This window comes from Theropithecus gelada, chromosome 14 (genome assembly GCF_003255815.1).
Source record: "Theropithecus gelada isolate Dixy chromosome 14, Tgel_1.0, whole genome shotgun sequence".
NCBI classification, from domain to species: Eukaryota; Metazoa; Chordata; class Mammalia; order Primates; family Cercopithecidae; genus Theropithecus; species Theropithecus gelada.
In genome coordinates this window covers 11,736,031-11,749,717 of record NC_037682.1, presented here as the reverse complement: position 1 = coordinate 11,749,717, position 13,687 = coordinate 11,736,031, and the positions used below count along the sequence as shown (strand labels likewise).

The 13,687-nt window shown below is 59.1% G+C and overlaps 1 protein-coding gene across 5 annotated transcripts in view; it reads right to left on the bottom strand.

The window, feature by feature from the left end:
- Positions 1–12,877, bottom strand: part of AHNAK (AHNAK nucleoprotein) — a 114,435-nt gene extending 101,558 nt beyond the window's left edge. For 3 of the 5 annotated variants that reach the window (XM_025355426.1, XM_025355427.1, XM_025355423.1), the window contains exons 1-4: positions 12,577–12,877; positions 1,573–1,670; positions 1,047–1,203; positions 98–285 (exon numbers count right to left, since the gene is read on the bottom strand). In XM_025355426.1, coding sequence (XP_025211211.1) covers positions 98–285; positions 1,047–1,203 — 345 coding nt within the window. In that variant the 5' untranslated portion in view covers positions 1,573–1,670; positions 12,577–12,877. Of the gene's footprint in view, positions 1–97; positions 286–1,046; positions 1,204–1,572; positions 1,671–11,489; positions 11,612–11,667; positions 11,691–12,576 lie in introns of those variants that run through there. The other 2 variants (XM_025355425.1, XM_025355424.1) reach the window with 2 other exon arrangements.
- Positions 12,878–13,687: the final 810 nt, after the last annotated feature.

Genomic DNA, 13,687 nt, shown 5'->3' with positions numbered 1-13,687 from the left:
AGAGGCTCCGGAGGCAGATGGGAGGCTCAGGAGTGGGGTCAGCAGGCTGGCGTGGCCGGGGGAGCTCAGGGCACAGATGGGCCGGCGAGGTACTCACCAGAACCACTTCAGAGCTGCGGGAGCTGAAGACTTCACGGGTCCAGGTCTGGCCAGGCTCGGGGGAGCGGTCCCCCTTGCGGTGCAGCTTCAGGCCCACCGTGTGGTGCCCCATGGTGTTCAGCAGCTGGGTCACCTCATCCGACTGCAGGTTGTCAAAGTAGATGGTGGCACCCACAATCTGGTCCCCTGAGCAGGGAAGAGCAGGAAGCAGGTAAGGCCCAAAGAGCCTCAGGGAAATCGCACATAGCCACCACACACTGGGCACTGAACTAACTTGATCTCATGACCACCCTCAAGGTGGGCGTGGTAATACCCATTGTACAGACATGGAAACTGAGGCTTAAAAAGGCCAATTTTTGGGGGCCAGGCACGGTGGCTCACGCCTATAATCCCAGCACTTTGGGAGGCCGAGGCGGACGGATCGCCTGAGGTCAGGAGTTTGAGACCAGAATGACCAACATAGAGAAACCCCGTCTGTACTAAAAATGCAAAATTAGCCAGGTGTGGTGGCGCATGCCTGTAATCCCAGCTACCCTGGAGGCTGAAGCAGAAGAATCGCTTGAACCCAGGAGGCGGAGGTTGCACTGAGCTGAGATGGTGCCATTGCACTCCAGCCTGGGCAACAAGAGGAAAACTCCATCTCAAAAAAAAAAAAAAAAAAAAGCAAGGCCAACTCGTTTGCCCAAATCTGCAGAGCTAGTGGGTGGTGGAGTCAGATCTGAGGACCAGGTGTCCACTACCCCACACAACTGCCTCCCCTGAGGACCACAAGTGACAGACACAGAGTGGCCAAGAGAGGGCAGGGCTTGGGTACCGCCCATCCTGATGCCACTGGGAACAGGCCCTCGGCAGCCACTCGCCCACTTCTGCCTGCTCCCTGCCCTTCCCTCCAACACCCCTGCCGACCCCCCAACCTCCAGCACCCAGTCCATACCCTGGAGACTCACCCTCCTTGACCACCCCAGTGCGGGCCGCAGGGGAGTTCTGCGTCACTTCCTGCACAAAGACGCCGTCATCCCTTTGGGCGATGGTCAGCCCGTGGGAGCCGCTACCCTGCCAGTTGGGCAGCAGCAGCTCCCGGGTTGTCTCCTCCTCCTTCTCCATCTGGGATGAGGTGAGGAAATGGAGCTGGGGTCAGTGCGGGTGGGAGGACGTTAGGGCACGGGAAAGCTAGCGATCTCCGGTACTATAAACTCCAGGAGTGGGGCCCTCGGCAACGTGCCTGCCCCTGCAGCCGGCTCACCTGCCAGGCGAGGTGTTGGGGATGGGTTACCTCGTCTCACGTCCTTCCACTGTGGAAGTTCTCCCAAGGCATAACAAAGAAGATGGAAATGAGATAGCAGAGGCAACTGGCCCCAGAGGCAGCCAGTCCTTCATCCCTGTCCCCCACAGCCCCAGCCTCCCATCCACACGGGGCCCACCCTCCCCACATCCCATCACCTCCGCCTCTCTCTGCCTCTCCCACCTACTGACCTTTGCAGGATTCCGCTCAGGAGCAAATGCCTTGCCAGGAGCCCGCCCCTCCTTCCTCTCTTCCCCTCAGTCTCTCTCGTCAGGATCTCGGTCACAACCTAGGGGAAAGTTCATGATGATGCTCACACTCCGGTCAGCAGTCAGCTTGCTCCGAGTCCCCACCCAAGGGACAGCCGGGTCCTCTGCTACCCAGGCCAGCTCACAACCCCGACCCCCACCACCGCCATCAATTCCACTCGTCCATGACTCTCCAGCCTGGCATAGCAGAGAGGGACTTCAGAGGAGCCAGACTTGGAGTCAGATCCTGGCTCTGCCTCCTTCTAGCTGTGGGACCCTGGCCAAGACACTTCACTTTTCTGAACCTCCATTTCCTCATCTGTGAAAATGGAGGCAATAAAGGAGAAAAAAATGAACAGCAGCCGGCAGGAGCCGCTTCACATGCACATTCTCACCATATTCTTTTTCTTTTTTTCTTTTTTATTCTTTATTATTATTATTTTTTGAGATGGAGTCTCGCTCTGTCACCCAGGCTGGAATGCAATAGTAGATCTTGGCTCACTGCAAGCTCCATCTCCCGGGTTCAAGCCAGTCTCCTGCCTCAGCCTCCTGAGTAGCTGGGACTACAGGCGCCCGCCACCATGCACCATGCCCAGCTAATTTTTGTATTTTTAGTAGAGATGGGGTTTCACCGTGTTAGCCAGGATGATCTCGATCTCCTGACCTCGTGATCCACCTGCCTCAGCCTCCCAAAGTGCTGGGATTACAGGCGTGAGCCACGCACTCGGCCTCGTTTTATTTTTTTGGGACAGGGTCTGGTTCTGTTACACAGGCTGGAGTGCGGGGGTGCGATCACAACTCACTGCAGCCTCAACCTCCTGGACTCAAGTGATCCTCCTGCCTCAGCCACCCAAGTAGCTCGGACCACAGCCACGTGCCACTACAACTGGCTAATATTTGTATTTTTGGAGAGATGGGGTTTTGCCATGTTGCCCAGGCTGGTCCAGAACTCCTGAGCTCAAACAATCCCAAAGTGCTGGGACTATAAACAGGAGCCACCGCACCTGGCCTCGACCCACATTCTCAACCACAGCTTCAAGAGGGAGATGTTACTGTGCCAACTTCACAGACAGAGACTGAGTCTCTGAGAGAACAGCTTACCCGGGGTACACATGACAGCACAACTATGCTGGGCTTGGACCCGAGTCTGTAACTCCTTTTTTTTTTGAGACGGAATCTCGCTTTGTAGCCCAGGCTGGTGTGCAGTGGCATGATCTCGGCTCATTGCAACCTCCCCCTCCCGGGTTCAAGCAATTCTCTGCCTCAGTCTCCTGAGTAGCTGGGATTACACCCAACACGCCCAGCTAATTTTTGGTATTTTTAGTAGAGATGGGGTTTCACCATCTCGGCCAGGTTGGTCTTGAACTCCTGACCTCGTGATCTACCCTCCTTGGCCTCCCAAAGTGCTGGGATTACAGGCGTGAGCCGCCGCGCCTGGCCCACCGAGTCTGTAACTCTTTTGCCTACCCCATCCCAGGTCTGCCGCTTTTAACAGGTGGGAGCCTCCTCAGAGGCTGCCTCCAAGGAGGAATGGCAGTGTTCCACCTCCCTCAGAGACAGAGACTCGGGTCACCTGGTCTCACCCAGTCCCCGGGACCAAGGGGGTGCCTCACCAGCTGGCAGCTCTGGGAGCCCTGCCACAGGAAGCTGCCTGAACAAAGGAGGTCCCAGCCCTACCAGGCACCACCCAAGCCCTAGAGGCTAGAGCCCAGATGAGCCCGACTTGGCCCAGGGTGAGTCCAGGCCCACTGGCTGCCCACACCAGGCCCTGAGCCAGGCCCCTTTAAATGCAAGCATTTAGTAATAAATTCGCCCTCCAGCCACAGGATGAGCTGTCATCTGCAGGCGCCCTGGAAAGATACCAGGCAGGACTCTCTCCGCACAGGGCCACGGACTACAGCCACCACACAAAATGGCGGCAGTGGCCACCAATTGAAATGGTGTGAGGAACACTATAAGTCATGGGGAACCTGACCCAAAGCCCCGCCTACAGCTGTTTACATCCAAAAAGTATCAACAGTCAATCAATGCACGTATACCGGCTGCCTCCCTATGCCCAACACTCTACTTTGCACTGCAGACGGAACCGGCCAGGGATGGACACAGCTGGGCCCGGCACCTAATCATACGCTGCATTAGACGGTGACCTCACGTCACTCACGCACCCATGTGCCGGACAGGGAGATTTAAGACTCAGTTTCTGTCACAGACACACATCAGATGAGCACGGTGCACTAGCTGTGACCGATTTTGCCGCAGAATATTCCAGAAGGCTTGGGAGCTTTCTGGGGGAAATGAAATGTACATGGGGTCTTGAAGGCGCTAGAGGTGACCTCTGAGGACAAGACTGTGTCTCTTAGGAATTTGTGGGCACTTAGCAGTTCCTATCTCAGGCAGATCACAACACGGATGAAAGAGAAACACAGACCCCAGCCCCCGACAGCCATCCTCCCGTTTGACAACGCGGTGTGGACGACGTGTCTCCTTGTCAACACAGGTGCTGGCTACAAGGTGAGCAAAGACTCTGAGCCTGTGGGCTCAGGTGCAAACTGGGGAAAACACCTCCTCCCTTCCGGCCGCAGAGAAGGCTGCGACGGGAAATCACTCTGACCCTTCCCAGTGTGAAACAGCAAAGCTGGGGCTTAAATGGCACATTCTCTCCCAGTGTCCAGTGCTCAGCAGCTAGCCCTGCAGAAAAGGAGCCGGGCAGAGGCAGGGAGGGAAAAAAAGATTCCAGACTTCATCTCTCAGACAGAACTGAAGCCACCCCTTCAGATCGCCCAGACACCCCTGTCCTCCTCCTGCAGCAGGGCCCCTTTGCTCACCCCAGCATCCTGGTGCCGTGCCAGCAGCCAGCGATGGGGAGAGAGCTAGCTGGGCCAGATCACCCTCGCCCACACCTCGGCCCCACCCTCCCTTTTTCCCTCCCTCCCCAGTGAGTCACTGCAGCTGGCTGCAACAGCTCCAGACCTGCAAAGGGTTGAGCCTAAAACCCAAAGGACAAAGTGCCTCCTGGGCCAGATCCCCAGGTGCCAGAGGAACCAGAGCTTCCCTGCAGACAGGCAGTTAGCTTCCCTGCCAGTGCCTCAGGCAGAGTCCCAGGGCAGAAGTCCCTTTAGAGGCCCAGGACAGACTTGCTACCTGCCTCAACCCACGTGGTTCCTGAGGAGGAGAGAAACCATCCTAAGCAGACAACCGATCCAATAGCCCATGAGGACGGGAGCCATTGGACCCGAGGCTGCAGGTTGGCCCTGGCAGGGCACCCAATGGCTTCCCGGCCAGGTGGGGCTGCCAACCACCCTGCCCGCTCTGGCTCTGGCCCTGCTGTCCTGGCACAGCCTGGAAGGACTCCCCTCCCATCTGACCTGGGCCATTCAGTTCCGAGGAGGGGCATGGAAATACTGAAGGGAATAGTGAAGGAGCAGCGTGGGATACTATGTAGCCGGGGTTCCCCTTTCTCCATTCTCCACGTTTGGTCCCAGCCCTCAGTCTCTCCTCCCCCTCTGGAGCCTGTCTCAAGCCCAGGTGGCCCTGTCTTCTCCTCCCACACAAGTTAGGTTAAGTCAGGCTTTCCCCAGAGGCTGAGGGCTCTGCCCTGTTGCTACCCAAAAGAGTGTCTTTGGAGCTTTGGGGAATTCTGCATGATTCAGCCAAGTGCCATAAGCCTTCAGAGCTAGGAGAGACCTAGAGTCGTGCCACCCAACATAGCAGCTACATGTAGCTATTTAAATTTAATCAATTAAAATTCCGTTAAATTAAAATTGTAGCTCATTGGCTGCACTAGCCACATTTCAAGAGCTCAACAGTCACATGTAGCTACTGGCTACTATATTAGCATGCACACAGAACACTTCCCCTACTGCCGAGAGTTTTATGGGACGGCACTGCCTGTTACTTAAGGATGGAGAAAGTAAGGTCCAGAGAAATGAGAGAATGGGAGTGTGCTGGGGCCCTGGTCCCAGAGCCTGCTAGCACACAGCCCGGTGGTCCACCCCACAGCCTCCCTCGTGATAGGAAGAAACGAGGCAGAGCTAGGCGCGCTGGCTCATGCCTGTAATCCCAGCACTTTGGGAGGCCGAGGCACACTGATCGCTTGAGCCCAGGAGTTTGAGATCAGCCTGGGCAATATGGCAAAACCCTATCTCTATAAAAAATAAAAACTTAATTTTTTTAAATAAAAAAAGAAGGAGCAGGGCCAGAGTGGAGACTCCCTAAGGCAGAATATTGCTTGGAGGGCAGAAAAGAGTGAGATGGTGAGGCCACGCCAGCTGCAAAGGTGAGAGCACGCATGCCTGACACCGTGGGACAGGCTATAATTCAGGCCAGAAGCAGCGAGAGAACAGCCCATCCTGTCACTTCAAAACTGCAAAGAGGATGTGCCGAGCAGCAGGGCTCTGCCCATACCCTGCGATTGGGCACGACGCCAAGTAGAAGCAGGAGAACTCCAGGAAGCAGATTCTTGACCCCAGCAGATGGCCTCTGCCAGGGGTGACCTCCAGAGGAAGCTCCTTCCTCCACTGCCCTCGGAGAACAGTACCCCTTCCCGGGGCGAGCCAGTATAAAGACAGCCAGGATGGAAACCAGGCCAATTGCTGCAGCAGCTAGAGACAGCCCTGCAGCCAGCGTCAGTGTGGAGATGGCAGGAATTGATATACACACTCCCCCAGAGACAGGCCACAGGCCTCTGTGCCCAAATGCACCAAACCTGAGGACAAGATACACACCACAGGGGCCCACGACTAGGCATCCACCCAGCATAGGCGGGACACAGGGGGCAACCCTCCGAGGGGAAGAAAATCACCCCATCCGTGGTAGGGAGGGCACCAGCCACAGTGAAACTTCCACCCAGCACGGCGGCACGCACGTGGGTCAATCAACCCACCACACACACAAGGCCAAAGAGAAGCAGTCCTCATCCCAGGAACGACGTGACTCACGCCCAGAGTCAGAGACCCTACCCGAGGGGAAGCCCCCAACATTCGGAACCAGGAGGAGAGGGAGGCTATTCAGAAAGACACACCCAGAAGACAGTATGCTCTGCTCTCATAAACACTCGTCAGGAGACAAAGAGGAACAGAAAGTTCGTGTTGAAAGAAAAAAAAAAACCCCACACAAGTAGCGAGAAAGAGAATTCTGCAGAGCATTCTTGTGTGTCACAGACGGTGTTGTTGGCAACATCCCATGCCTGGGTTCTCATTCAACCCCCAAATGATGATGCTATGTGCAAAGAACTAATATCCTTACTTCAGAGATGTGGAAACAGGCCCAGGAGATAACACTACTTGCCCAAGTGTGAGAGAGTGGAAATGCAAGCCCAGGAGTCTCTGACCCCCAAGGCCAACGGTCTTTGCCCAGCAGAGGGATGAAGGTACAAGGAAATACACAAGATGACACACAGGAGAACCCACAGAGGCAGATGCACAGAAGAGAGACCTACACTGGAGTAAGAGCTAGAGGGACAACGACAGGAAGATGCAGAGACCTCCAAACCCCCTTCCCCACACTCCAGCCTCAACCCGGCCCAAGCTGTGGGCTGCAGACCCAGAATGGACGGTCCCAGGCATCCCAGGGCTCTGCATATGAGGGGCCTTTTGCTTCTGGGGCTTACTGAGGCTGGGGCCCGAGGGGGTCAGGATCCTGAGCTGCCCAGCACCCAACTCACTTTGACCTAGATTTCTCTTGGGCCCCAGCAGGTGGGAGACAAAAGAACCATCTCCTGGGGCTCAACCGGCACCAGACTCACGCTAGAGGCCAGACTCACGCTAGAGGCACCAGACTCATGCTGGAGGCCAGACTCATGCTGGAGGCCAGACTCATGCTAGAGGCACCAGACTCATGCTGGAGGCCAGACTCATGCTAGAGGCACCAGACTCATGCTGGAGGCCAGACTCACGCTAGAGGCACCAGACTCACGCTAGAGGCCAGACTCACGCTAGAGGCACCAGACTCATGCTAGAGGCCAGACTCATGCTAGAGGCACCAGACTCATGCTAGAGGCACCAGATTCATGCTAGAGGCCAGACTCATGCTAGAGGCCAGACTCATGCTAGAGGCCAGACTCATGCTAGAGGCACCAGACTCATGCTAGAGGCGGGCAGAGCAAGACAAGCATTTCCACTTCTAGGAGATGGAGACAGTCATGACACGCAGACCCTCGTTCCAAAGGAACAAGGAGAAACACAGGGTTGACATCCCTTCCAGGGCCTGACCCTCCAATGGTCCCCCAAGGATGCAGCTGCCAGGCTTGTTTAGGAAAAAACGTTATGCCCCATTCTAACTGGAGCAGAAGTGCGCAGACATCTCAGAGTCTAAGCCAGCACTGAGGACTTTTACAAACCCACCTGGCTGATTCTGGGCAGCATGCAGGGAGGTGGGGCAGATTTGGGAGGTGGAATTACCAGGAAGAATTAGATGAACATGTTGCAAGACACATGCAACTTGGGCACCTTCAGAGAAAGGCACACAAGCGCGCGCACACACACACACACACACACACACACGGAAACCCTCGGCCCCATTCTCCACTCTACACAACCCAGGGCAGCCTGCAGCCCCAGCCAGCCTTCACCTGCTCATAACAGACAGTTGTCCTGGAGGCCCCTACACCTGTTCACCTGGTGCCTATGTCCCCTGAGCCTGCGCCTCCCCCTCTGTGTGTGCACCTGCCTGGCCTCCTCCCTGCTCCCTGCCCTTAGGACAGGGAGGCACCAGTCCAGTCACAACTCCCACCAGAAGAAGTTTTCCCAGCTTTGTCATTCCAGCCCTCCCCTCCCCATCACCCCTTCCCCTGGCCCCTCACATCATGCTGACTGCCAGGGCAGCCCCTACACCCCGACTGCAGCCAGCTGGTTGTTTTCTGACTCTGCTGTGACGCTTTTCTCCATCTCTCTCTACCCCGGCCACGCACAGCCCCCTCCCATGCTCCAGTGAGCTCGGAAGCCCTGAAGCTCCAGGCTCTCACGTCCAGCAGAGACGGAGATTCCCTCTTCCCTCCCTGGCCAGGAGGGACTCTCTGCGCTCCTTGAGAAAGGGGGCTGGGGACAGCATATTATCCAGTGGGGAGTCCCCACACCTGGACACAGAAGCAGGGAAGTGTGGGCCTTTACCCAGGACCCCTGGGATTAAGACACCAACTCTGAGGGTGGCGTCCTATAGGAGACGGGGTGGAGCAGAACGCTTGGCCTTGCCCTATGGGGTAGATTACAGTTTGGGAGCTGCCTGTCTGCCCCACCCAAGGCCGGGATCTGGGGAGGGCGCTGCTTGCTCTCCCCCCAGCGGTCGGACCACGCTACTGCAGGGGCGTGGGGCCAGGCCGCTCTGGCTCTGTCGCCGAGGATCTGCCCCCGGCCCCGCCAGGACACGTAGCTGTAGACGGGATCAGCTCCAGGCACTTCCCCTTCCCCCAGAACCTCCGCTCCAGCCCCGGGGGACCAGGCAGGATGCCCCTCCCTGACAGGCCGTACGCAGTGCCTTCCTTAACCTGCTCAGCTGGGGCCTGCACCCCCAAGGCTGGCCTCCACCTCCCAAAGGCCTCTGGACACAAACCGTGGGTGCGGACCTGTCCAGGACCGAGAAACTCACTTCAGTCCTTACCTACAACCCCTGCGGGCCGCAGGAAACCTCCACCACCAGCGCAGAATGCCACTGCCATCCTCTGCCTCCAAGCCCCACGACAATGCCGGCAGAGGTGACACATCCAGGCACGCCACAAGGGGAAGACCCTCATTCACAAGCAGTGGGACACTCTCACAGGCAATGACACACACCTCACTCAGAGACACAAGCTGTGACATGTGGTCACAAGGACCTAAAGCCACAGTGGGACAACACCTGCAATGCTAACAGTGACCTACCTAAGACTGCCAGGGACAGCCCAGCCATAGCCCTGGTGGGAACTTAGGCCAGCAGGGAGGAAAAGGGGCTTCATTCCTTCGGAATCCTCCTGTGGCCCCACGCTCCCTTGGACACACCCAGGAATGCTGGAAATTGCTCGTGCTCAGGAAGCCTTGAGAGCCCACCGGATGGCCTGAGCCCAGGGAAATGCCAGCCCGGATGAACCCGGGGACGAAGAGAAGGAAGAAGGCCCTAGATCCCCGCCACTGCCACCGCCCAAGCGGCACATTCTAAATCCTCCCCAGCGGCCATCACCCTTCCTCAAACCTAAGCGTGCACAGCCCAGCTCCAGGGAGACAAACTCTGGGGCCTCCGGAATGGTGGGGAAGAGAGCCACACCGTTCCGTGAGGAGTAGGACTAGCTCTCCCGGTCTGTCTCTCTGTCTGTCTCCAGGCGGTTCCCAAGTTCTGAAGAAGGTGGTGACCACACCCCAGAGCCCCACACACCCCTCCGCCCCCACGGCTTTGCCCCAACCCCTCAAACCAGCTCCTCAGGCTCAGGGTGACCGGCTCTGCCAGGACCCACCCGCCAATTCCAAGTCGAGCAAAAGAATCCAGCCTGGCAGCATTGCCACCTTTCCCCAGGACTTCCCAAGGGCTAAGATGACTCCAGGGACCCCCAGCCGACTCCCTGCCCTGGGCTGACGCTGGACCTTCTCCCTCAACAGGTCCCTGTGTCCCACCCCAGGCCCTGGACCATGTCTGGCTGGCACAAGTCCTCAGCTCCGAGGGGTCGGCTCCTCAAGGAATTCCCAGACCAGGACCCCTGAATCGCTGCTGGTGGCCTCCATATCAGTCCGCATGACTTATGTGGCTCCCCATGTGTCCCTGTTCTCTGACCAGTGTCCCTGTGCATAACCTCTTAGGGACAAAGGCTTTAGAGAGGGGCTCAGATACCTTCTAACCCACATTCCCACAGCCCCCAAACCCTGCGACCTCTCCTAGCTCCACTCTCACCCTCCTAGCTCCTCTCCCACCTTCCCTCACCCCACAGCTCACAGCTCAGAGTAAAGAGGTGCCCTTAACTCGGGGGCTCCCCTGTCCTCCCCATTCTGCACACGCCACCATCCACGCGGTGGGGGGTGGCCAGCCCCTGTCGCTAAGGACAGGAGAAGGAAGCTTCCCCACATTCAGCTTCTGAAAGGAAGTGAGTGCCACACCCTGCCCCTGGGATTTCCCTCATGGGGCGGGGATGAAAGCGAGATCTGCTCCCCTGAATTACAGCCAGTATAGGTGCAGGGGCCCTTAAATGCCTTCCCCCACTCTCTCAACTTCACTGCTACAGCCCCTCACTGTATTCCACAAAATCAACCCAACACCTACCATGCTCTACGCTGTGCTGGGAAGGGCAAGCAGAGAGCAGGAGCCCTACAATCCGAGGTTGGATTCTAATGAAGACGGGTTCGAAACCTGTATTTACTGAGCGCCCAGCGCTGTGCTGGAGACACAGAGGGAGGTATCTAGGACCCTTTTCCTCCGGAGACTCTGGGTCATTCTCTAAGGACCTGACTGACTTGGGAGGCTCCCACACACTGCCTTCCCACAAATCCCCTCCACAGAGCAGGGCACTCTAAAGCGACCGCACGTTCCCTGGGAGCACCTCACCGCCACGGTCGCCCCGGCGGGAGCCACACCCTGCGAAACCGGCAAGCACACACATCGCACACAACCCTCTGTGGCCTCATTGTGCAGAGGGGCCAGAGCCGTTCCCCATCTGGTTGTCTGGGCTCGGCTACAGCTGAAAACACTCATGTGCCCCCTCCGCACCCCTCCCAGCAAGAGGCACAGCCAGCTCTGTTTGGGCCCCGGGAGTCCCTCATGGTCAGCGCCGCCAAGGGACTGCGCCCCCACATCCCGGCCTCGGCACTGCTGGGGGGCGACCAGCCCTGCCAGGGGCGGCCCAGGCCCTCGCACACCGCAAACCCCTCCTTGCATGGGAAAGCCTTACATAACAGCTCTGCACACACCCTAAGCACGCTGCCTTTCCAACTCCAGGCGAGACCTCGCCTCGGGCCCCCTCTCCTGGCGCGCACCGCTGGAGCGCAGGGTTCCGGCGAGCGCAGCTTAGCCCTCCTCCCACGCCAAGCCCGGCTCCTGCCCCCAACTCCCACACACAGCCCCTTCCTCCTCCCCTTTGCCCCTCACCACTCCTCCCCGAGTTCTGGTTTGAATTAGTCACCGGCTCCAACCACCACATTCCTCAGGCTGCTGGCGCCGGGCCAGGCGCTGGGGCGGGGGCCATCCCGCCCGGACGGGTTTGGGAGTGGGGTGGGGGAAAGCGCCGCCTCCCGAGGGGAAGGGGCGGTCCCGAGGACTGGGCCGCTGCAGAGCACCCCAGTCCTCGCCCACCTCAGCGTAGGAATCTCCCTAATTATGTCCCCCTCCCCACCCATCTCGCTGGGAGGCGCATTGCAAACTTCCAGGCTCCGCGGCCCGAGAGGAAGGTTTTCTGGAGCGGGGAACACAGAGGGGCAAGGCCAGGGCGGGGCAGCTGGAGGAGGCTGAGGGGCTGGTGGTACAGAACAGGGTGGGGCCTGGACGACTCGGGACGCGGTTAGGGGCGGAGGTGCAGAGAGCGCGGAAGGACAGCCGAGGGGGCGCACGGCGCGGGGTCGCGGGGGCGCGGCGTCGCGGAGGCGCGGCGGCGATCTCGGAAATTTCCCCTCCAGTAAACATGGGATACGAAAGGAGCAGCCCCTGAGCCACCGCCCCATGCAGGGAGAGGAGGTGGGACAGAGGCCACCAGGCCCGGAACACAGCACCCTGCGTGTAGTGGAGCCAACAGTCCGCCCTCCGTAGAAATAGAGTGGAGCAAAGCGCTTCGAAGCGATTTTCCAACTTGAACCAACTTGAGCCCCAACTCCGGAGGCAGAACTCCGCTCCCAGAGAGCGACGCGTCGCCTCCCCAGGTGGCCCCGCTTGCTCCAAACTGCTTGAATCTTCACAGTGACACTCCCAACAACGCGCCCTGCCGGAGCCCCGCAACCCACCTCCCCCCACCCGCCTTTGGTGCCCCGGACCCCGATGGCGCCACGGTGCGCCTGGCGCCCCTACCTGAGGGCTCAGCCCCGGGAAACAGCCATAGCCGGCGCGAGGCCCGAGGCTGCGGTGCTGCGGCTACTGGCGGCGACGAGCCCCGTTCCGGGCGGGTCTGGCAGGGCGGGCGGTGCAGTCCCCGCGGCAGAGCAGCGCCGAGTGGCCGAGCCCCCGTGCGCGGAGGCGGCTCTTGTAACTCCGGCTCGGGCGGGCGGGTCTGCCCAGAGCTGTGGGGAGAGGGCGGGGCCGGGCGGGGCCGGAGCGGGGCTAGGACTGGTGAGCGGGGCAGACCCTGGAGGGACCCGGGAGTGGGCTGCTGGGGAGGGGGGCCGATGGGGGACGCGGGGACGTTCTTTCCCCCCTCCCCCCATCCACTGTCCCCTATCCTGTCCCGGACCTGGATCTGCTGTCCAACATGTGCAATGTGTGGCTTCATTGGCAAGAAACTCCCGCAGGCTCCCTGGGCTCGCCCTCACAGCTGGAACTGCGAATCAACTTATTTTGCAGGAAGGGCCTGGGGGCTCTGAAGGCGGCTGGGGCTTGGGTGATTCAGCCGCGACCGTCAGCCTGATCCGGACCTTTGAGTTTTCTCTCAGCTTAGGGAACTACACTTCAGATCCCAGGCCCTAGCCTACTTGCTTGGTTTCCAAGCTCCATGCAGCCGCGCCCATTTCTCGCTTTCCCTCTTTCTCGGGGCCCTTCCGTCCCTACCCGCACAGAACTGGCTTGGATTCCCACCCCCAGGAGCCGGCGTCACCAGTGCCCCGTGCACCGCGGTGCTGCGCAGGCCGCGGGCATACGGGGCTGAGGCCTGCGGGCGTTGGAGAGCGGACCTGACGCCCACCTTCCTCTCCAGACTCCCGCCCCCAGGAGCCGGAGCCCCTGCGCTTCCTCTGCCTCCCATTCCTTCTCTGCGCGCCCCTCCCCCGCCCTCCACTTGCGGGACGCTGAGTCTCCCAATTTACAGCCATTTCCCACAGCCACTTCTAACTACATCGAGATTTTATTAAACGCTTAATGATGGGGTGCGGGGGCCTTCTGGCTACACACTCCCCTCCACACTCCCTTTCTCTTCTCCCGCATGAGTCCTCTTATCCTCCCTCCTAGGTGGCCACCCACTGCCCACTCC